General features: G+C 40.2%; 1 protein-coding gene across 14 annotated transcripts in view; it reads left to right on the top strand.

Moving 5' to 3' along the window:
• The window catches only part of MFF (mitochondrial fission factor), a 37,291-nt gene extending 14,962 nt beyond the window's left edge, over positions 1-22,329 (top strand). For 4 of the 14 annotated variants that reach the window (XM_086719795.1, XM_086719798.1, XM_086719799.1 and 1 more), the window contains 7 exons: positions 1,068-1,156; positions 5,531-5,605; positions 10,272-10,430; positions 13,829-13,861; positions 15,393-15,452; positions 18,682-18,766; positions 21,467-22,329. In XM_086719795.1, the coding sequence (XP_086575921.1) occupies positions 1,068-1,156; positions 5,531-5,605; positions 10,272-10,430; positions 13,829-13,861; positions 15,393-15,452; positions 18,682-18,766; positions 21,467-21,598 (633 nt within the window). In that variant the 3' untranslated portion in view covers positions 21,599-22,329. Of the gene's footprint in view, positions 1-1,067; positions 1,157-4,994; positions 5,070-5,530; positions 5,606-10,271; positions 10,431-13,828; positions 13,862-15,392; positions 15,453-18,681; positions 18,767-21,466 lie in introns of all 14 variants that reach the window. The other 10 variants (XM_086719806.1, XM_086719805.1, XM_025912294.2 and 7 more) reach the window with 8 other exon arrangements.
• Positions 22,330-22,625: the final 296 nt, after the last annotated feature.

The raw sequence follows: 22,625 nt of genomic DNA on the forward strand, positions 1-22,625 counted from the left end.
AAAGATCCTAAACAAACAGGAAAGTTAGTGATTACCATTGTTCTATTGCTGTGTAATAAACCACCCTGACTTAAAACAAAACAAAAATTTCATTTTGCTCACAGGTTCTGTACGTTAAGAAGGTGCAGCAGGCATCGTGGGGAGAGCTTGTTTCTGTTTTACCATATCTGGGTCTAAGCGAGGAAGTCTCAAAGCTAGGGACGACTCCACAGCTGGAGTCTACAGCCCTCTGCCAGCTTACTCACACGTCTGTCCATACAGCCTGTTGTCTGGGACTCAGCCCAGCCAAGGTCACTGACTGGTGCACCTACCCACGGCCTCTCTGTGGGACTCCTGGACACCTTCACGTCATGGTGCCATGGTTCCAAACTTGAACAGCCTAGAGCAGAAAGTCAGAAGCCTTATTGTTTATGACCTAGTCTCAGAAGCCACATTGCATCATCTCTATAGCAGTCACCAGCCCACCCAATTTAAAGGAAGGGAACATAAATCCTACCCCTTAATGGAAAAGGTCAGTGATACATTTTGTCAGAAGAGTGTGTGGGGTGGGAGACTGTGGAGGTCTCTGGAATGCCGGAACCTTTAAGCTAGCGTTAGCTTTTCTTTCAGTCTAGTTTTTACATATCCAACCAAATCTGAATTTGTTTTAGCCCCAGAAGCCTGGAACATTTGTTTGTAACACAAGTACATCCCATTTCCTATAAAATACGTGCCTTTAAAAACTGTTGTAAAGTGTTCTTAATTAATGGAAGTGTATTATTTAAATTATAGTAAATGGACATATAATCTTACCAAGTAATGTGGATACTTAAATAGAAACCAGAAGTACCTTTTCATGAGGTGAATAAGCATTCCTAAGTTTATCCGCATGATAATAAGTAGGGTTGTTTTTTTTTTAACCTGTTTTCAGTACTCCTGTTTAGCAACAATTCTTGGTTCTGTGTTCTTTGTAAATTGTAAGTTTTGTGAATAGCCTTGGACTGAGGTTCTTTGGATGGTAAGTAGCTCTGCTAGGCTCCTGACAGTCTTTTCTGTTCCTTTCCCCGTCTTTGTGCCGAACTGAACAGATCCGTGCAGTTGGCAGGCTAAAAAGAGAGCGCTCCATGAGTGAGAATGCCGTTCGCCCAAACGGACAGCTGCTCAGAGCTGACTCAATGTGAGTACAACACGGGGAAACGTGTCTCCTGCATAAGTTTTCAACATCCAGTGTCCTGTCATTTTCTACATAAGTTACTTCTTTTTTTCTTAACTCTCAAATAGTTTTTTAAAGAGGAAGAAGTGTGCATTTTGTGCCTAAGAACCTGAGAGAAAAGTAAAGAATTTGCTTTTACGTGTTTGAAATCTGTTTGACATTTACATCAGTTTTCCATTTTTTGCAGTTATTTTTAGAGCCTTAAAATACGTCATGGGAGGGGCGCCTGGGTGGCGCAGTCAGTTAAGCGTCCGACTTCAGCCAGGTCACGATCTCGCAGTCCGTGAGTTCGAGCCCCGCGTCGGGCTCTGGGCTGATGGCTCAGAGCCTGGAGCCTGTTTCCGATTCTGTGTCTCCCTCTCTCTCTGCCCCTCCCCGTTCATGCTCTGTCTCTCTCTGTCCCAAAAATAAATAAACGTTGAAAAAAAAAAATTTAATAAAAAAAAAAAAAATACGTCATGGGAGTTTTCCAGTAACATTCCCCACTTCTACACATATGACAGAATTCTGAAAGTCTGATTTACTTATTTTGGGAATTGCCTATAAAGTATACTTAGGAAAAGTTGATAAATGTTAGCGCTCAGTTCTGTGCAGCCTTCGGGAATGTTTACCTAGGGTGTAGATCGGAGCAAAAAAAACAAAAGGAAACACTTGAAGCAAATGTCTTTGTTTTCAAGTTACTCAGTTGGTCATAAGATTGTGAACTAGCCCTTCCAGCTCAGCTACTGAAAAAAATTTTTTTAATGTTTGTTTATTTTTGAGAGAGAGACAGAGCATGAGTGGGGGAGGGGCAGGGAGAGAGGGAGACAGAATCAGAAGCAGGCTCCAGGCTCTGAGCTGTGAGCACAGAGCCTGACACGGGGCTCGAACTCACCAGCCGTGAGATCATGACCTGAGCCCAAGTCAGACACCCAACCGACTGAGCCCCCCAGGCGCCCCATTCTGCTTCTACTGAGCCGTGGTAACCAGTGTAAGCACAGGCAAGCGAATTGCTTTACTTCCCAGGATTATTGTTTAGCTCTCTGCCTACTGAGTCATCGAATTGTTAGATCCATTTCATTTTCCAAAAATACGAGTCTGTTCTTTCAAAGGACACATAAACTTGTCTTTCTCATTTGGTTATGTTACTGTCTTCTGATCAAAGCTACCCCACTATAAGATGTTTTAGATCAGGCACATGGTTTTTTGTTGTTGTTATTTCATTAAAATTAGTGGGTTTTTACACATACAATATCCCCTTAAAATCTGGTCAGAATTTTAAGTCTCACATCCATTGGTGATTGTGGCATTTTTAAATAGATGATTTAGGTTGCTTGTGTAAATTAAGGTATCTTCTTTACATTTTCAGTCAGTTTTCATGAACTCCTTGTTCACGAACCACATCTGATGCCAGGCATCATGTTAGCCTCCCCGGGAACTGCAACAGGATCAGGAGATGGGGCATCTCTCTCGGAGTTTGCCAATCTGGACAAAAGCAAAGCACTTAAACGTATATTTAAGAGCACTAGAGCTCAGTACCGTACTGGAGCACTCAATACTGTGAACTGGAGCACAGTACAATATCCATTGGTGTCAGACCACATCAAGTGCTAGTTTGGCGCTGACTGAAGAATACAGAGATGCTGAAGGGGCTTTGATAGGGTAGGAACTTTCTTCTTTAGTGTTAGGCGTGGAGGAGAACTAGACGTGCTTTCATTTCGTGGGGAATCTTGAAATGTGTCCTTAAGTAGCTATAGTTACTCTGGAGGAGTTTGTAAGTAGACAGTAGGTTAAAATGAATATATATCTCCCTCCGAAAATACTTACCTGACAAGTTCAACCATTAATATAAAAATTTTTATGGTAATTATATGTTTTCCTGGAGATGCCTGGCTGGCAGTGATGGCGGCCGGTCCGTGAAATCCATTTTCCTAGTACATCTCCCAGTATATTACCCAAATGGTAAAAAAGACGACATAGTTTATGGCTAAGATGGCTTCTTGAGATTTAGCACCTGTCAGAATGATCAAGGGCTTTTGTTATTTTCTACTTGTAATCTTTTTCAAGGCAGCAAAGTTTTCTCATCAACTTTTCCGTTCTTCATATAAGCCGCTTATCTTCATATAAGATGTGGCTGATTATTTAGGTCTTTTTTTTTTTAAGAATTTTTTTTTAATATTTATTTATTTTTGAGAAAGAGAGAGCACAAACGGGGGAGGGACAGAGAGAGAGACACACACATACAGAATCTGAAGCCGGCTCCAGGTTCTGAGCTGTCAGCACAGAGACTGACGCGGGGCTCGAACTCATGAACCGCAAGATCATGACCTGACCTGAAGTAGGACACTTAACCGACTGAGCCACCCAGGCTCTCAGGTCTTTAATTACTTTGAAATTTCATATTAGGTAAAAACAGGTCTATTTTAGTATAGCATTATTTTTTTCTTTTTTTCCACAAAATGTGTAATTATTGGTAGCTGAGTTTGGTTGAAGAGAAAGGAAACAGTTGTATTATGTATGAAAACCAGCCTAACGAGGCTACTATTAGAGTAGATAATTCGTTCATAGGAATTTTTGCAGTTACCTAAGTTCCTCATAACAGAGAAGATTAGCAGAGTCAACTAATCCTTGCTTTTGTATTTAAGTCGCCTTAATGGCGCTTTCTAGATGTTTAATAAAACAAAAAATATTTTAATGTTTGGTAGTAAAGATAGAATGAATATTTAACCCTGCATTTTCATAGTGAAATTCTTAGATTACATAACGATACTTTTTTGTATGGTAATTATGTATATTACCATATTATGGTAAGATACTTAAGCATTTCTCTTAAAGAGAATCTTTTTATTTTTTTTTTTTTTTAAATTTTTTTTTTTTTTTCAACGTTTATTTATTTTTGGGATAGAGAGAGACAGAGCATGAACGGGGGAGGGGCAGAGAGAGAGGGAGACACAGAATCGGAAACAGGCTCCAGGCTCTGAGCCATCAGCCCAGAGCCTGACGCGGGGCTCAAACTCACGGACCGCGAGATCGTGACCTGGCTGAAGTCGGACGCTTAACCGACTGCGCCACCCAGGCGCCCCAAGAGAATCTTTTTAAAAAATATTTATTTATTTATTTTGAGAGAGAGAGAGAGAGAGAGAGAGAGAGAGAGAGAGAGAGAACCCCAAGCATGCTCCATGCTGTCAGCACAGAGCCCCATGCAAGGCTCGATCTCATGAACCATTAGATCATGACCTGAACTGCAGTCAGGAGTCAGATGCTTCACCAACTGAGTCACCCAGGCACCCCTACTTAAGCATCTTTTTGTTAATAATGTAACCTGGCTTTTTCTTCCCCTTCCATTATTAATTTCAAAAATTTGTAGTTGAATTCATCTTTAAGAATCTACATTTAATTAACATTGGGAATTTTATACAATGAGCACTATCATATATTTGGTGTTAGTGACGCAGTAAGGATGAAATTGTTAATTTATTATAAAACAGCAATATTTTACTTCCACTAAAGTAATTATTAAATTCTTGGTGTCTTCACCTATTTTGGTCTCTTCTTTGTAATGTACAATTAATTATGTGTCATGGTCCGTGAACCTTTGCCTGCCTCCACTTTAGTTTATTCCTTGGCTTTAAGAGTAAAAGTGCATTTAGACATGGGAGCAGAAACACTGGCCTTCGTTTTCTTAATCGCTTTCCAGAGACAGTAGAATCGATTATTGTCAGCTATTGACACAAAAGTGAATTCTGACCAGTAGACTTGTATCTCACTTTTTCTTTGTGGTATGAAAGCCGAATATGTAAAAGAAGCATAATTATTATTTAAGGTGGCACAGATCATATTCTGCCCCAAGAAATAAAATGTCAAGGTTCCAGGCACCGATTTCTGCACCGGAGTACACGTAAGAATTTCTCTGCTCTGCTTTTCACAGCTAGGAGTTGTTTTAATTTTGCAGGCTTATGTTGTACTAATATTTCGCCAAGTAATTATCATATAATACCCTAATGCTCGTACTGTTTGGGCTTCCCAGTTCCTTGGTGTTGGGATTTCTCAAATTGTCCTTACACATTTTGTTAAGGAAAAAAAAAAAAAAACTAGACCAATTAAGGAAGTTAGGTATGATTTGGAGTGTAATAGTGAAAATAAAATGGAATAATTTGCACATAAGGACCAAGCATCATTTTTTATTTTATTTACCTTGAAACACTGGCCTTCGTTTTCTTAATCGCTTTCCAGAGACAGTAGAATCGATTATTGTCAGCTATTGACACAAAAGTGAATTCTGACCAGTAGACTTGTATCTCACTTTTTCTTTGTGTTATGAAAGCCGAATATGTAAAAGAAGCATAATTATTATTTAAGGTGGCACAGATCATATTCTGCCCCAAGAAATAAAATGTCAAGGTTCCAGGCACCGATTTCTGCACCGGAGTACACGTAAGAATTTCTCTGCTCTGCTTTTCACAGCTAGGAGTTGTTTTAATTTTGCAGGCTTATGTTGTACTAATATTTCGCCAAGTAATTATCATATAATACCCTAATGCTCGTACTGTTTGGGCTTCCCAGTTCCTTGGTGTTGGGATTTCTCAAATTGTCCTTACACATTTTGTTAAGGAAAAAAAAAAAAAAACTAGACCAATTAAGGAAGTTAGGTATGATTTGGAGCGTAATAGTGAAAATAAAATGGAATAATTTGCACATAAGGACCAAGCATCATTTTTTATTTTATTTACCTTGCTTTTTGGTGGGCATACTAGTTCTGTACAGAGTCAACTTAACCAGCTTCAGTGATCCCAACCTTTTTTCAGTTTTAGCACCCATCTTTTCTTGCTTTCTTATTTTGATCCAGAAGGAGGAGTCTAAGAGTGGTTTGTCATTTAGGGGTTTTTTTTGTTTTTGTTTTTCTTAATCCCATAGATTAAAATTATGCTTGGAAGAATGTTTTGAGATCATTTAAACCTACTCTTTCTGCCAAAAGAAGGTGCAGGAGCGACTGGCCTGTTGTGGGGATGTTTTAGCGCATAGTACAGGAACTCAGCAGCTGATGCGGTTCTTCAGCGACAGAAATCACTCTGGCAACCAGTGATGTTTTTCTTCTTCTGGTTCTTTTATTGTGCTTCTTGGAACCAGTAAATTGCCTTAGACAGTAGCCACAAGTTAAGGTTTTCTATTTAAAATTTCAAGAGAAAGGGTACAAAATTTGTGTTTCCATGAACATTTTTTTCTCACTCTTTTCACAATTTTACCTTTTACTGTCTTCTGGAAGAGGTTGGAGCCTCACCAAAGACGTTACCCTCACAGCTTGAGAAACATTATTCCTGTGAAAATCCATGGGAAAGAGGTACTTGACTTTGGACTTACCTCTTAATAATGACAAGTAAATTTTCGTTTAAATTTTGGTTCTGACATTGGCTAGTGTTGTTTACTTCCCATTCATGCAGTAGGATTTCATATAGGCATCAGGCAGAGCTATTCCTGGTGAAATTATATGGTAAATATCAGAGCTGTCCTCAGAATTTCCTAATCTTTTACAAAAGAAGAAGTTGAGGCTTTGCCGTTTTATAACATTAGTAGGAATCAATTTATTATCAAAGTGCAATTTTATTAGATTACTAATCAGATAACATTTGCTTAAATAATCCCAGTGCCTTGGCAGTATGTTGACTTTTTTGCTTTTCACAGTAGTTCCCTTGTCAAAACAAAAAGTCACTACACCTTGTTTGGGTGGATGAGTGGACAGAGATGAAAATCCTAAAAGCACCGTTTCCCTCCACAGCTGATGCCAGTGGTGGACATTCTAGCCAGCATCAGGCTGATTGCTAAAATGGGCTTACTCTTTCCTGTTCTTAAATTTGTCTGTTTGTAAACCAAAACCAAAGGCTGCTTTGAAGGCTTGCTTTGCAAGGCTGCTTGAATCTTTAAAAAGAAAAATGGCTGAAGTATCCATTGCTTCTAATTAGGGTAACTTTGGTCATTTGTGATTTAATCGTTTGGTGCAACTATAGATGGAAATAAAAGTTAACAATCAAGGGCACTGCATCTATACATATAGTGCCCAAAGTGTTCAACAGTTTTAAAAATAGTTTCTGTTCTGTTTTTGGTGTTTATGCGAAGGATTACCATATAAATACTGAAAAGTTAAATTTCTTACTAATCTTTAAAACTTTTGAGAAACCGCCAAAAGTCCAAATATGCTTTTGATGTTGGTCTTTGATAAAATAAATATCTTTGCTAGTATTGATAAAGGCTTAATTTCATCTTTTTCTACATACAGTATTTTTTCTTAAGGTACAATTAAGGATCATGTAAGTTTTTTTTCATTTTTTCTCATATTCCAATTTTCACATGATCATGCATAGAATCTTAGAGATCTTATACACTTTTTCATTAAATTTTTAAAATATTGTCAATATTTACTTATTTTGAGAGAGAGCATGTGCACATGTGCGTGCAAAAGGGGTTGGGGGCAGAGAGAGAATCCCAAGCAGGCTCTGCGGTGTCTGCACAAAGCCCAATGCAGGGCTTGATCCCAGGAATCATGAGATCATGACCGGAGCCGCAATCGAGTAGATGCTTAACTGCCTGAGCCACCCAGGTGCCCCTGGACGGTTTTAAAACTCAACCTTCTGTGCATTCCCTCCCAAGAATTCTTTGCAGTTATTCTGAAATTAGTGTATGCTTGACTACTTGATAAATTACCAACTGATCTCCTGTATATGGACAGGAAGTACTTGCACTTTGAGAACTTTAAACAAACAGTACCTACTGTTCTTGACAAAATCTTTTCTCTCAGAGGAAGTAACCCTTCTTTAATTTTTAGTGGACAAAAAAATCCATCATACTTCTGTCCTGGATTTGGATTTAGTTTATTGCCATTATTGCTCTAGGATTATAATTCTAAATGGTGATTGTTAGAGATTTTAACACATTAGTGTGTAGCTGATTTATTTACTAATACGGAATGATACTCAAAGTGTTTGATTTAAGCCCCAGAATGCTAAGATAAAAATTTTAATTACATCAAAATACTGTACTGATTAGTCTTTTACAATTTTCCTAAGTAAATTTAGCCAGGTTTGTTGGAGCTCTGTCAGGAAGAGTATAAGCTGGATTGTTTGTTTACGGTAATGCATAACTAGTACATTTTCATTCCTGCCTCTGGTGACATTTTTCTGACATGAATTCAGTCTGCTCTCTCACAGAGAGCAAGAACTTGAGGTTTTCCCTCTGCTCCCTAAAGAACTCTGAGTACAAGGCTAGTACCTAGACTTTGTATCCCAGATAACACTGATTTTTTTTTTTTTTTAATTCTTCTTGGATGCTCAGTATGGGTTTTGCCAAGTACCATGGGTCGGTTGGTAAGTTGGCTTATGTATATTCCAGAATCTCTGGACAGATGTTTAGGGTGATCATCCATGAGCCTGTACCTGAAACTTTGCTCTTATCTTGGCAGCATGAGGCCAAATTCCCATAGGGACTCAGCCCGGATAAATTAATTTCTCAATACGCGTAGATATGGCTTACATCTTTCTCTTCTAAGTAGTCTGGAAAACAGGGTTTTCATATTTATAATACTTCTTGCTTTGGGTCACTAAGACATTCACAGTTATTCACAAAATTGTGGATTTTCTTTTTCTTAAGTTTATTTATTTTGAAAGTAAGGGAACAAGCAGGGCTGGAGGGGGGTTGGGGGGTGGGGGGAGAGGGAGAGAGGAAGGGAATCCCACGCAGGCTCACGCTGCCAGCACAGAGCCTGATGTGGGCCTCAGACTCCCGAACCTGTGAGATCATGACCTGAGCCAAGATCAAGAGTCAGATGCTTAACTGACGGAACCACCCAGGCACCCCTGTTTTTAATGTTCTAGGGACTCTGGGTATAATATCACATGTTAGTCCTTTCAACAGTTATCCCACTTATGTTGTGATTTCCAAACAAAATGCATGTTAAGTTAGAGAAGTTTACATAAATCAAAATAAAAGATTTTTCTCTTTTCAGCTGTTCACCACCTTTCATTCTTTTGGGTGAAATACACAAGAGTGAGGTTTAACCCAAGGTAGTTTTGCCCTCACATTGAGAAAAAGTTTTGAGCCCACATCCCAGGGTCACAGTCCTTTTGTTGCAACAAAGCCTCTTCATGTAACAAACCAGATGCCAAGCAAGTCCTGGTATCACTTAAATACCTCACACAGCTGACATTAAACAGCTCTCCGAAAATACACCAAGCTCAAGAGTGGATGTTCGAACGATAAAATTGTTTCATTCAAATATGTTCAGCTTTTAAGAAGCCTTGGCAGTGGAGCCAAAGAAATTGTGACTCTCAGCTTACATCTGAAAGAGTGATTAAGGTTACTGTCACCCGGAAGCCCAGAAATGCTGCCTTAACATCCATCTGGGTAATCTAAGAACTGTCTTGCCTCTCTGTTCACTCTCTGCACAGAATCAGGAGTGGTTTTATGTTTCAGGCATTTAGCTAGAGAACATGTGCTTTAATATAATGAAGCTATCAAAATGCTTTTGTCGCAACCTTCTGAAACTTGAATTCGGTTGAAATTTACACATCATACCCTCAACTCGCTTCATTGTCTCTGTGAAAGATTGGAAATGGCGTTTTCGTGGGATCACTCTTGATTCATGTGTTTGAACCCTGACACCTGTGTCCCAGAACTCTCTGTCCTAATCTCCTCACCACCCGTAAGTCACAAGGGCAGTGCTGGTTGCTAGACGTGTGACTTGCTGGATGGGAAGACACACGGCGACTAAAGAATGCCGCTTCTCCGGAGCTCGGCGTTGAACACACTGCTCACTGTGGTTCTCTTCCCGCTGCAAAGTTGCCTCTCGTATTCAGTTTGTTCAATTTGATGTGTAAGGCTGCACGGTCACGGGCGTTGCATTGTAGCTGGTTTTTTTTAAAACAATTTAATATGTTGATGAACTTGCTTGCTTTGACTGTTTTCCTGGGGGAGAGGGAAGGGTGGGAAAAGGGGCAAGACAACGAAGGTAATTTTTTAAAGGACGAAGTGTTTGGGGAAACTGCTCCGCTGAAGTTCCATAAGAGTCTGACTTGCGTGTTTTTCTCTTCGCTTGCTGTGCTCCCGGAAACAGTGTGACACCGGCGCCCCAACAGGTCCGGGCCTGTCTTCCCCAAACATTACCTGAAGGTGGAGCTAATCTTCCCTCCGCTCGAGGCATTTTGTCGCTTATCCAGTCTTCCACTCGTAGGGCTTACCAGCAGATCTTGGATGTGCTGGATGAAAATCGCAGGTGACTGGCCATCAGTGACTCTCGCTGGCTGTGTTGCTTTTCTTTTTTTTTTTTTTTTTTTGTTTTTGGTTTGGCTCCTTGTTAGTGGACTGTGGTGTCTTCCTTTTGTGTTTGCACCTTCGTCTCTTCCTAAGATGCAGTGGCTTAAAACAACCTGCTTTGCTTTCTTTTAAATCGAAATTATTGTCCAAAATTCACATTTCACAAGATGCTCTTAGCTTCTCTTTAGTCAGGGAGAGTATTCAGTTAGTAACTAGAAACAGGAAGTATAATGATTTTTTTTCCCCCAAGGCTCTGTTGACCTAAGTACTTGACTCCACTGGAATATGCTGAGGCATACTGTCAGATGGAGTGTAGGCTGTTGGACTGAAGCGTACTGATTTTCTTTAGTGAGTCTTTTGGTTTCATCGTTGCGATACTAAGATGGTTGGGCTGCCGAAGCCAAACTGACAAGACAATATCAGTGTAGGTGCTAGGACACTTGTTTACTTTCCTTCTAGCTAGGGATTTCTGGGCCTGTACTGAAAACCCCAAATGCTGTTGTCTTTCTGATAATACTGATATTTTTCAGGATTGATAAGGTATCTCACTTTTGGACATGTCCCAGTAAAATCGTCAGTAGTACACTTGGGCTTGATTTTTCCTTGCCGTTATTTCAGATATTTCGTGCCCTTGCTTCTTTACTGCATAGTATTTTTTAAAAGATAAAATTGGGGGAGCTTTTTGGCATAGTGTGGGAAAGGCAGAGTCCGTTTCATTTCAACTCCAAACATTTTATCTAGTGACTCTGTGCGTCACCATTTGAATTTTCATGGACAGTTTAGTAGACTGTTAACTTTTGAAGAATTCCCCCGTAAGTTTAGCTGGCCCTGCCAGTAAACCTTGTTTCTTACCTTAGGAACTGACATGTCTTATGGCTCAGTCCAAACAGACTTTCTTGTTGAATGCTTTTGATCGTCACACAAGCCTCAGAGATTTTACTGTACTTGGTGAGCACTTGTCCATTACATCGACTGGTGTTTCTAAGCCTGCCCCGCGTTAATGTAGTGGTATACATCTGGGCCCAACGACTTAAAGCCGCATCAGAAAGAGCTTAAAAGAGGAAGCTCATAGCAGGGGAAAATGATACATACATGTATATACATGTATATTCATGTATATGTGTGTGTGTGTTTGCATATACACATACATCCCTCTCCCCAAAGGTTTAGAACTGCCTCAGAATATTTGGAGCCTGTAAGAAGCAGCATGGAATCGGGGAGCCAGCCAGATTCAGTGTTGACCCACCCCACTGAATAGCTAGCTGCACAATGGCCTTGGGCAAGTTGTTTAACTTCTCTGGGCCTCATTTTCTTCATCTGTTAAAAAAAAAAAAAAACAGGCAATAATAGTATTACCTAGTTTATAATAGTATTACCTATAATCTAGTTTTCTAGATTCCCACCACCATCTTTATTTAAGATCTAGGTAATAATGGCCTCAAATTCTTTATTTAGGAGCGTGGTAAGTCCTTCAAAAGGCATTGAATATAAAGTACCTGGCATTTAAGAACTGATATTCCCAAAGGCCTCTTTTCTCCTCCCTCCTTAAAGTAGATTTCTTCTTCACCAGGTGTCGTCTTTCACTTTTTAATTACAGTAGGTCCTTAGAAGAGACCAGATTATTAGGTCGAATTATATCATATCAAATGCTATTAACAGTGAAAATAGCTGAGTGAGGAAGATATTTATAAATTCTATATAGATTAAATAATTGTGACTTCACAAAGCAGTCCTTGCCCATTAATGGAAAAGAATTTTGCCTCAACTTCAAAAATAGAAAATCAGAAATCTTACTAATGTAGAATTTACTTTGTATTCTTTTATTACAAAAAACTGTATTGAGCCCTAAGTGAAGTTTTTAGTTATTAATTTTTTAATTATCATAAATTGATAGCTTTAAAATCCATTTTTTTCTGGAAAGGAATTATCTTACTTAAATGAGATTTTAAAAATTCATAAAGTAATTGTATTAATAATTTTTTGCTCCTGGATACATACCATTAGTTATGTTACCTTGGAGCCTGGAGGGTTAGATTCTTATTAGTCTTATTGGATGCTTCCATTATTCAAAGGGTTTTTTTTCCTTGCCTTTTTTTTTAAATTACATTTCAATCTCTTATGATCTAAATGTTGAACAAGATTTAATCAGAATTGTAAGTACCAAATCATTTTTTATTTCTACAAGAGAACTGTCTGGCATGACTTTGCAGATACAAGAAGTAGGAATGTGAAATTTGGATAATGTTCTACCTGCATGATTATTACAGTAATACTGCTTATAAAGTTTTAAGTGCTTTTATGTTCCTTGCTGTGTACATCATTTTTTCCTTTCTATTTTATTACGCTTTGGTGGTTATGCTCATGTAATGTCCTATCTTTGGTCTTATGCCTTTACCTTAGGTACAGTTACATTAAGCTAGAACTAATCAGCAGAAAGAAAGAAAAAAAGGAACTTACTGTCTGCCTTATTATCATTAAAAAATGCAGATTCACAGTTACTTCATGGAAGAACAATTTTCAGTTTACACTTTAAGGAACACTGTGGGAAAGTTTATGTACTATATTTTTGTTTTCTCATCTGATGAGAAATTACTTGATTTAAAACCAAGCTCAACATGAAGACAAAATCAAATCCTTGATACACGTGGGTCAGTGCTGTGCATTTGGAAAATTGAGGAATCAGAAATGTACCCAAACACCTCAGATAGGTGTGTTCTTTGAATTTAAAATGTTGCTGTGATTTAGTCCTTGGCTGGTCAGGAAACACTTGTGTCTCCTGACATCTGCCAGACCTCCGTGTTTCATTCTCCAACGCAAAATATTCACATTTAAAAAAAGAAACTTAATTCCCATGTTAAGAACATTATTTAAATATCAACAGATTAGTCATGCTTAGCATGCTTAAGTTTTATTTTTAGAAGGGGCTTGATTTTTTTTATATAGTTTTTCGTGAGCAGATTATATTGGCTTTGAGTGAATAGAATATGAAACCATCGTGTTTTAATTTGTATTTGTATTTTTGCAAGTATGCATATAAATATGTTACTGTTTATTTACTGTAGCGGTTTCCTTTTTTATTTTTTTACTAAAGAAACATATTTTATTAAGTCAGACCATTTATTTACTCAAAAATGTCAATATACAAGTTAATGCTAGAACTTGGAGAGCCGTGGCTCTCCTTCCCTTTTGCCTCTTTAGTTACAAAATTATTATTGTTGAACATATTACCGGACTTAGAAAAGATTTCTTTTAATGTACTAAATCATACTTAAGGTAGAAACTGGTACTTGAATGAAGTTTCTAACTTTGCCAAATACCTGTCTAATTTACTTTTATATTATATGTGTCAATTGCCAGTGTGAGAAGACAAAATGAAATACGTTGTGAAAGGTAACTGTACTATTTTCTGGCTCTGCATTATAGGAGGGAAATCTCTGTGGTGGCATATGTTGACTATGGCAGATCCATATCGAACATATTAGCGTGAATTCTTTAATAAAAGCTTTAAGTAGCACCCAGCAGCGGCTTCATTTACTTAAGCATTCTCAGACGAGCGTGCTATAAGATTGCAGTGAAGCAAGTTTTCCTAATGCCACAGAGTAATTAATTATAGGAGCAGAACGGGATGATTTAAAACCTGTTTCAGGCTTATGTGCTTTCTCACTGTTCTTTAGCCAGCACAATAGAAGTCTAACGTCTCCCCCACAGCCTCAGAATTCCTTATCCTGTAGGCTCCCGAAATTTCTTTAAGCACCAGTTGTGCCTCCAGGAAACGTACAAGCTAAACATGAAAATTGTCTTATATAAATTAACTTGGGAGGAAATAGTGATTCGTATTGTAGCCAAAGTTTTACAGCTGTACCAACTTAACGGAAAAAAACTAGTTCATTTGATATTAAACGTTGACTATAATTAAGCATTGCCTTGATACTTCAATGCAGGCAACACCCGACCAGTACTGAGAAAATGAGACACTTGAAATACAATGTAATAATTCTTAAAATCCTTCTATGGCCCCTGTAGCTCAGCCTCCTTTCTCTGGTCGCCAATTACTGCTGATTGCTTTTTGGGCAATTGACCAGAAACCACGGGGAGTTTTTGTCTTCCGATTTTTAAAAGTGAAAGGTATTGCAAGGGTTACTGCTCACCTGGGTGGAGCACTCACTGCCCTCTAGAACCAGCGTATGTCCTGAGGCTGGTGACCGTCCCCACAAAGTGTTCCAGTTTAGCGCAGTCTTTTATTCCCAGCTGCCCAGTGTGCCGCTGCTGGGGGGGGGTCTCTCCGGAAGAGACGCGTAGTTTGGCTGTGCTTCTGTGCCGCACCCTAGACGTCCTCTGACGGCCTCAGCTCCAGAACCCAGGCTTGCAGGTTTGCTTCTGGGAGCCAAGGTTTGAATGAGATGCAGCTACAGTAGGATACGAGGCATGATTCCAACGAGTGAGGCGGGAGGGAAGGAGCCGTGGGAAATGGGACTTAACCTGGGCCGCTGACACCAGACGGGCAGCCGCGATCGTGCAGGTGCTACCCAGCAGTTCCTGACACGCTTCCAGGGTTGCGGGTGATCTTTTCTTTCCGACGAGAAAAGGGAAATTACACTTTTTAGACAGAGTTGTCCTCTCTCTTGAATTTCATAAATTAAAATATAAGCACCAAAGGGAAAAAAAAGTTTTACGCGGGTGCTGTCTTGTCACACGAGTTTCCTCTGGGTTCTTGGCCTGTGGTAAAACCTTAAATTTATGAAAATCAAAAGGGAGGGCCTGTCCTGCAACCATCTTTAAAGTATTTGACAGATATTATATTGTATCACAACATACAATATAATCCTATTTGACATGTTTTTGTCTTGTTTTTGCTTTTATTTTATCACTTCTCTGTTTCCTGATTCTGTCTTGTGCCTTCTCCCGCAAAAACCTGCCTTAGACCCGTGTTGCGGGGTGGGTCTGCTGCCGCCACTTCTAATCCTCATCATGACAACGTCAGGTAAATTTTGAGACTTTGTACTTATCAGGCTAAACAGTTGACTGCCTTTGTATTTTGCATGTAGTAGCCTTGCCTTTGTGTTCTAGCTTGAACTGCTCACAGTTTTCCTCTCTGAGTACATCCTGGCTTTTCTCTGAGAACCCTGAGTCTAATCGTTCAGGACGTTTGCCAACCAGAGTATGAAGAAAAATGCTTGGTGGTGAAGGTACCATGTGCACATCTGAGATATTTCATGTAAATACCGTTTTGGTAGCTTATCGAGGATCACGCTGAAACACAGAAAAGGCCGTCTTAAATCTTGTTTTATGTGCATCATTTTAATTGTTGGCTGAGGTTCTGTCTACCATTTCCTTTCTTGTTAGTTGCCTGGGGTGGCATTCGCCACGTGTAGATAAACGTGTGTATAAGGCATCGTCTTAAATTGGGGGAAATCAGCATCGACAGTCTAGACAGTTAAACGTTTAGAAAAGGAATTTAGTTCAAAGAGTTTTCATCATCTGTTGATTTAAGCTTTTCCCTCTTGTTTTCATTCCTTCAGACATGCTTAGCCTCAGTAATTATACCTTCCTGGCATGCACAAGGACAGATAGACTGGCACATACGAATGCTTAAGGTTCTGAGGTGCCAAAATTCCCATTTCCCGTCTTCTGGGGAAAAGAAAATTGCTTGGTATTCGCAGATACCATTAACTGTAACTTTTTCAGAGCTAATTTTGTTCATTTTAAGCAGAAATGTATTACCCACGGCAGTAGACTTAAAACTGTCAGCATTATTTCTATGATGAGAGGAATCTGACACGTTGATTTTTAGGCAGGAGAAGAGGGAAACATCAGTTTCTTAGTAATACTGCATTCAGGTTAGAGGAATTGAAGAGTGTGTCCTTAGTGGTGCCTTACCCTCTCCTCTGCTCACCGGTTTCTTTCACGGTGTCAGTTCAGGCCATTGTAAGTTTACTACCTTTGTATATTTCCCAGAAGTTGGAACTGGAAGTTCGTGATCCTTTTCTCTTTCCCTGAAAGAACTTTCAGGCAGTGAGCTGACTTAACATTTCTTACAGAGATTTTAGTTCTGACAAATACAGCTTTTTATATCTGATATATATAGCTCTTTTAATGTTTTCTTTTCTATTGTAAGTTGAATTATATATGTACGGCCTTTTGCCATATCCTTAGATTTCTTTGCAAATGAAGATTTCCTTCACAGTTGTTTAACACCTTATTTAATTTAGGATTTAAAGTGAGTAATTCCCATCACTTATATTTCATTCTGTGTTCAGTCTGGGGTTCCTTTACCTTTGAAGCCATTGCTTCTTTCCCCCCCCCCCCAGTTTAAATTTTTTTTTAATGTTTATGTATTTTTGAGAGAGAGAGAGAGAGGGCGCGTGAGCGCAGGGGAAGGGCAGAGAGAGGGAGACACAGAATCCAAAGCAGTCTGCAGGCTCTCAGCTGTCAGCACGGAGCCCAACATGGGACTCGAACTTGTGAACCGTGAGATCATGACCTGAGCCAAGGTCGGACGCCTAACCAATTGAGCCACGCAGGCGCCCCTCTTGTCCCCCCAGTTTATATCTCATAGGCAATCTCAGGGAAATAGAAGTTTTATTTTCTTTAATGTTTATTTTTATTTTAGAGAGAGAGAGAGAGAGAGACAAGAGTACAAGCAGGGGAGGAGCAGAGAGAGGGAGACACAGACTCTGAAGAAGGCTCCAGGCTGTGAGCTGTTAGCACAGAGCCCGACACGAGGCTCAAACCCACCAGCTGTGAGATTATGACCTGAGCTGAAGTCAAGATACTTAACCGAGCCACCCAGGTGCCCCGAAAAGTTTTATTTTGAGATAAAGTGTAGAGAAAAGGAATCTTCAACCCATGTTTTTTCCTCAGATATTTATAAACTCATAGTTCTACTCACATAGAAGCTTACTTCTCAGACGCAGTTAGTCTCAGTATTCGAGGATATTTCCTCTTGCGATGAAGAAAGGAGTGGTGAAATGCGAAAGCCAGTTCATTTAGTGATAAAGGGAACACGTAGACATTGTTCTAGAGTTGGGACGCACCGTCAGCCATTGAAACTGCAACACGTACGGTTATCATCTGTTCAGAATGACGACCCTGGCTGGGAACACAGTGAATGATTATAAAATAAATCCTGTTCCACATACTTTATTAAATTATTTTTGGATTATTTTCAACAGCATATGAAACAGGATTTTCTGAGTAGACTTGTCTTGAATGTGCCTGGATGAAAACTATAATTTTCTTCATACCCCTTCGTGTGGTTATGTGCTTTTTGTAACGGGGATTTGCTTGAAAGATTAGAATAATCTAATCCATGTGCCAACTCTCTCTGGATGACAAAGGAGTGACTTTTTAATTCAGTTGATTTAGATTCTGCTCATTTGGGAAAGTTACTATGCCATTTTAGGGAAATAACCATACAGGATTAAAATAGCGAGGATATAAACATGTGAGGTGAACTGTATGGTATGTAAATTATATCTCAATTAAGCTGTTAATTAAAATAAGCTTAAGAAGTGGAAATCCAGGCAAAGGGGAAGCATAGCATTTGTGTGTATTTGTTTCTCAGAGGTTTATTGCCAGGCATTTAAAAGTCAGTGCTCGTTTAGAAGTAACTGTATTTGAAAAAGAAGTATTTTTTAATGTGCTTTCCCTGGGGTGGTTCTTTGTGGCTTTCCAGTATTATTTTATACACAGCCCTTTAATGATTAATCTTTGAGCCAATTCCGGATCTGAATGCAGTGACAAGATGTCCTCAGGTGATTTTATCGTTGTTTCTGTGGGAGACACAGTAGAGAACAGGTAATTAGAAATAAGTAGAGAGTAGAAATGGTAAGAGGCAATGAGAAGAGGAGGAGAAATTAAAAAAAAAAAAATCTATGTTATTTTTTTAGCTAAAGTTAGTGTTCCCGGCCAGTGAGTCTCGACAGGGACTCCTGTGGAGCTACATACGGACAGAAGCTTGTGGAAGAATTATGTGTTGTTCTGTTTCAGAGTGGCAGCTCTTAAATCATTGCTCAAAATACTTTTTGCTTCTTCCTCTGCTTTCCTTTGTTAGTACCAATTCAGATGGTAAAATATTTTAGTAATTCCTGTTGTTAAATATCAGTCTTCTGAACGGTTCTTTGAGCATTGCCCAGCACATGATGTGACTTACCCGGGTACTCTTAGTTCTGTTGTAATATTAAATTGCATTTTTATGTCTCATCTGCTAGGCATGGCATGTCACATATAGATGCAACAATTGAAGGAACTTCGGACGACATGACTGTTGTAGATGCGGCTTCATTAAGACGGCAGGTATTTAATGTACTAGACAAGAGAGAATCCTAAATTATATTCATATAGTATGTTACTGATAATTTTTAACATGTTATCATTTTCTCTCCTGTGGAACCCATGAATTATTTTATTTCTCAAGCTGTTTTTATTTTATTTTTTTTTTTAATTTTTTTTTTCAATGTTTATTTATTTTTGGGACAGAGAGAGACAGAGCATGAACGGGGGAGGGGCAGAGAGAGAGGGAGACACAGAATAGGAAACAGGCTCCAGGCTCTGAGCCATCAGCCCAGAGCCCGACGCGGGGCTCGAACTCACGGACCGCGAGATCGTGACCTGGCTGAAGTCGGACACTTAACCGACTGCGCCACCCAAGCGCCCCTCAAGCTGTTTTTAATAAACCATAATTGACTTTTCCATTTTGATTAAAGGTATGTTAAGCCACCACTTACACATTTTAATCAGCGTAAAACAGTATTACCAAAATGGATTGGTACAATTCTGGCCACTAACAAAGACTCTCGGCATTTTAGCCAACCAGCATAGCCACTAGACTGCTTGTTTGACTTCTTGAAATGTGGAAGTCACCTTGGGGACCTGTGGTACGATGTTGGAGAGTTCCGCTTTGGAAGTCACTGCTTCCAGTTTGCATAGCGCCTCTAAGAACATATTTCTTGTGTTCTGTAATAAGTCCTGCCTTGGAAGTGCAGTTGCATATGCACATTTGTAATATGCGGTCCCACGGCCTCTAGAATCACACACACACATGTGGAGAAGGCGCAGCCAGTGTTGTAATTGTGTCTGTGCCGAATAGGCGTAGAGGAGACGTGAATGAAAGAAAGTATTTCTAAGATCAAGAAACTAAATATCTTAGCATTAGAATCAGTCAATATCGTTTTAAAGATTCAACATAACGATAATATGAAACAAATACTGCTTTCTTTATCGTGAGTCTCGTTTATTTACTAAATGGATGCTGTGTCAGAAGGTCTCACGCATATTTATTTATACCTCGCCTGCTGAAGAAAGGGAGTTTCTCTGGCATTTGTCGTAGAATTCACAGTCAGACCAACAACCTTGCTTTCTGAGAGTACAGCAGGAGCTTCGGGGTTGTAACAACATCCATTCGATCCTTAGCTTAGAGGCTGAACTAGTAGACAAAGATCGAGTCATTGTAAACAGGTCACACACGTCCTGTGACAAGTAGAAAGCCAGGTGGGAAACCGAGCTTCTGAGACCAGGCGCAAGCACCGCATCGCGAGAAGGTTCTACAGAGTTCACATCTGTGACCCCGGTGGCAGGGGAAGCTCCCTTGGTCCGTTGCCAATTTGGAAACCCACCAGCCTGTACTCCATTCATCCAGGGATGGGGAACCCGTGGGCCGCCTGGCTTCAAGAGAGAAAATGTAATCCACTCTCCATATTAAAAAGCGGCCTTGGTGTTGTTGCTGCCCAGATAAAAATATCGTAACGACTCACGATCAATGCCTGTTTTTTTCACTGACGATAAGATGGATCATTTAGTGTAAGAACATAGCATCCCGTGGCACCAAATAAGCCCCTCTCGTTGCGAGTGGTTGGGAAAAGGTGATTAACTCTAAGCACTTTATTTATTTATCTTTTTTTTTACTGGCCCTAAGAGAAAAATGGCTCCTCAGCACTGATTAAAAAGTGACGTACCTTTCCGGGTTGTGAAAATGGTTATCTCTGCATCACTGTCCGTAGACTCCCATTCCCACCGCCCCCCTCCCACCCCTCCAGGTTGGAGTTCTCGGTCCTCAAAATGCTAAGGATTCCACATTCTGTGAAAATCTCTTCCTTCACCTTCTCTAACATAATGATAGTAATCCCATAGAGCATTCATAGTGCTCTACAGAGCTCATTGTGTTTTTACACGGAAAGCAGATTGTGGGTTGCAGGTTGGCACAAAAGCCTGCCCCGGGAGTGCTCCTGCAGTTACCACCTGCAGGGGAAGGAGAGGAAGCAGGATGGGGCACGAGGGGAGTGTTGGGCTGCGGTGTCTGCACGTGGCCAGCCTCACGAGGGGCCTGAGGCCGGGTGGAGCGGGGGGCCTGGGCCTTGAACCCCATTGTGAACCAGTTACTGGATGCACGCAGCTGCCCCAGGAAGGGAGCATATGCTTGGGCAGGGCAGTAGTTCAGCCCAGGGCTGTCCGTGGTAGGGATCAGCAGCCGAGGGCAGTGCTGTCAACGAGAGAATTCCTAGCCTTTCAGCCCTTGAAGGGTCCGGGTGACAGAGCACAGGGCCCGCCACAATAGGCTGTTAGGAGATCCCATCAGGAGCTCAGCGGACAGGGAAGGCAGTTAACGCAGGTTAAAGATGAGCAACTGAGGCCGAGGGACAGAAGCTTGTAGAAGGAGCAGAGACAGGAGCTCATCCTGCTGTGCTGCACCTGCCTCGGTGTGTGCTTGGTCCCCCCTGTCGGAATTAGCTGTCAGCGTGCAACGGTTTCCTCACCTCACACTTAATCGAGGAAGGATGGAAAATATACTCTTTTCTGACTCAGAAATTTGGAGAAGGGAAAGGGAGATTATCTCGGAATTGAAGCTGTCTCGGGTGACATTTTTTCTATATAGGGTTCATTTTGCTCCAAGTGTTTATCAGAATTCTTTTGACAAGTCCTGCTACTTCCTGAGACTCTAATTCCTCCTTGCACTAAAGCTTCTATTTGGTTTGTTGTCGTTGTTTGTTTTTCACTTAGATAATCAAACTAAATAGACGTCTACAACTTCTAGAAGAGGAGAACAAAGAGCGCGCGAAGAGAGAAATGGTCATGTATTCGATTACTGTAGCGTTCTGGCTGCTTAACAGCTGGCTCTGGTTTCGCCGCTAGAGGTAACCTCGGCTCTGGAAAATTCTGTCTCAACAGCTGGAAACATAAAGAACTTGCAAACTTCTCTGTTTCTGTGTTTGCATTGTATGCCGTTTTATAGTCCGTGCCCTGCCCGTGTATTTCTTCCAGAAAGGAGGGGGGAAGGGCTGATAACTTGGGGAAGTAAAGGCCCATTCTCTCCCTCCGCTGTGGTCACTGTCAAGCAGTTCTGCAGTAACACGCGCACACTTCACATTCTCCCTTTGCATGTTTTGTAAATAGGCTCTAGTTTGTTTTTCTTTAAGGGAAATGATTTTTGCCTCATCAGTCCGCACAATTAATTCTCTGAATGGGAAAGAGAGTGCATAGTGAGTGGATTTAGAAAAGTATCTGTAAAAGAAGACTAGTCCTTTATTTTGTCCTGTTTCTCAAACGCGATTAAGTGAAACAGTTCCGTCAATAGACATTTTTGCACCCACACTTCAGCGTTCGCGCTTCCATAGTCATGGTCTGGTATCAGGTTTAATGAAGTCAAGGCGCCTCATGTTTTACAGTCACCTTCGTTAAAATAATTCCTGACATTTCCAGCAGTTTATCTAATACATGTGTAAAATGTGCATTCTTATTTTTATTTTAATTTTGCAGATGGTTTTCTATAAAGTATGTTTTTACTAAGCCCCGTGTGAATGATTTAAAAAACCACAGAATAAGGTACAAATGTAGTGTATTTAATAAACTGTCAACAAAAGCAATGGTTGTCTGTCAAAAAGTTTTATTTCACCTTGCTGTGCCGTGAGCGATGTCTTCTATCATATTACCGTTAATGAACGTAAGTCTTCCCGCCTCAGGAGCAGGAAATGCAAGTAATGACTTTGCAGGTAGCAAGGACCTCCCGTGCTTCCTTTCGGGTCTCCGTCCCAGCAGCGGGAGGCCCTGGTCGCATTACAGGTGGTTATGTAAGTCGCAGGATCTGTAAAGTGGTTCAGATGAAAACAACTTGAGTTGTGTCTGCTTTTTCTGTTGTAGTTTTTAGCCAAGATGCACGATC

The sequence above is a fragment of the Puma concolor genome, chromosome C1, assembly GCF_028749965.1.
Source record: "Puma concolor isolate L17-30 chromosome C1, mPumCon1.1.hap2, whole genome shotgun sequence".
Classification (NCBI taxonomy): Eukaryota; Metazoa; Chordata; class Mammalia; order Carnivora; family Felidae; genus Puma; species Puma concolor.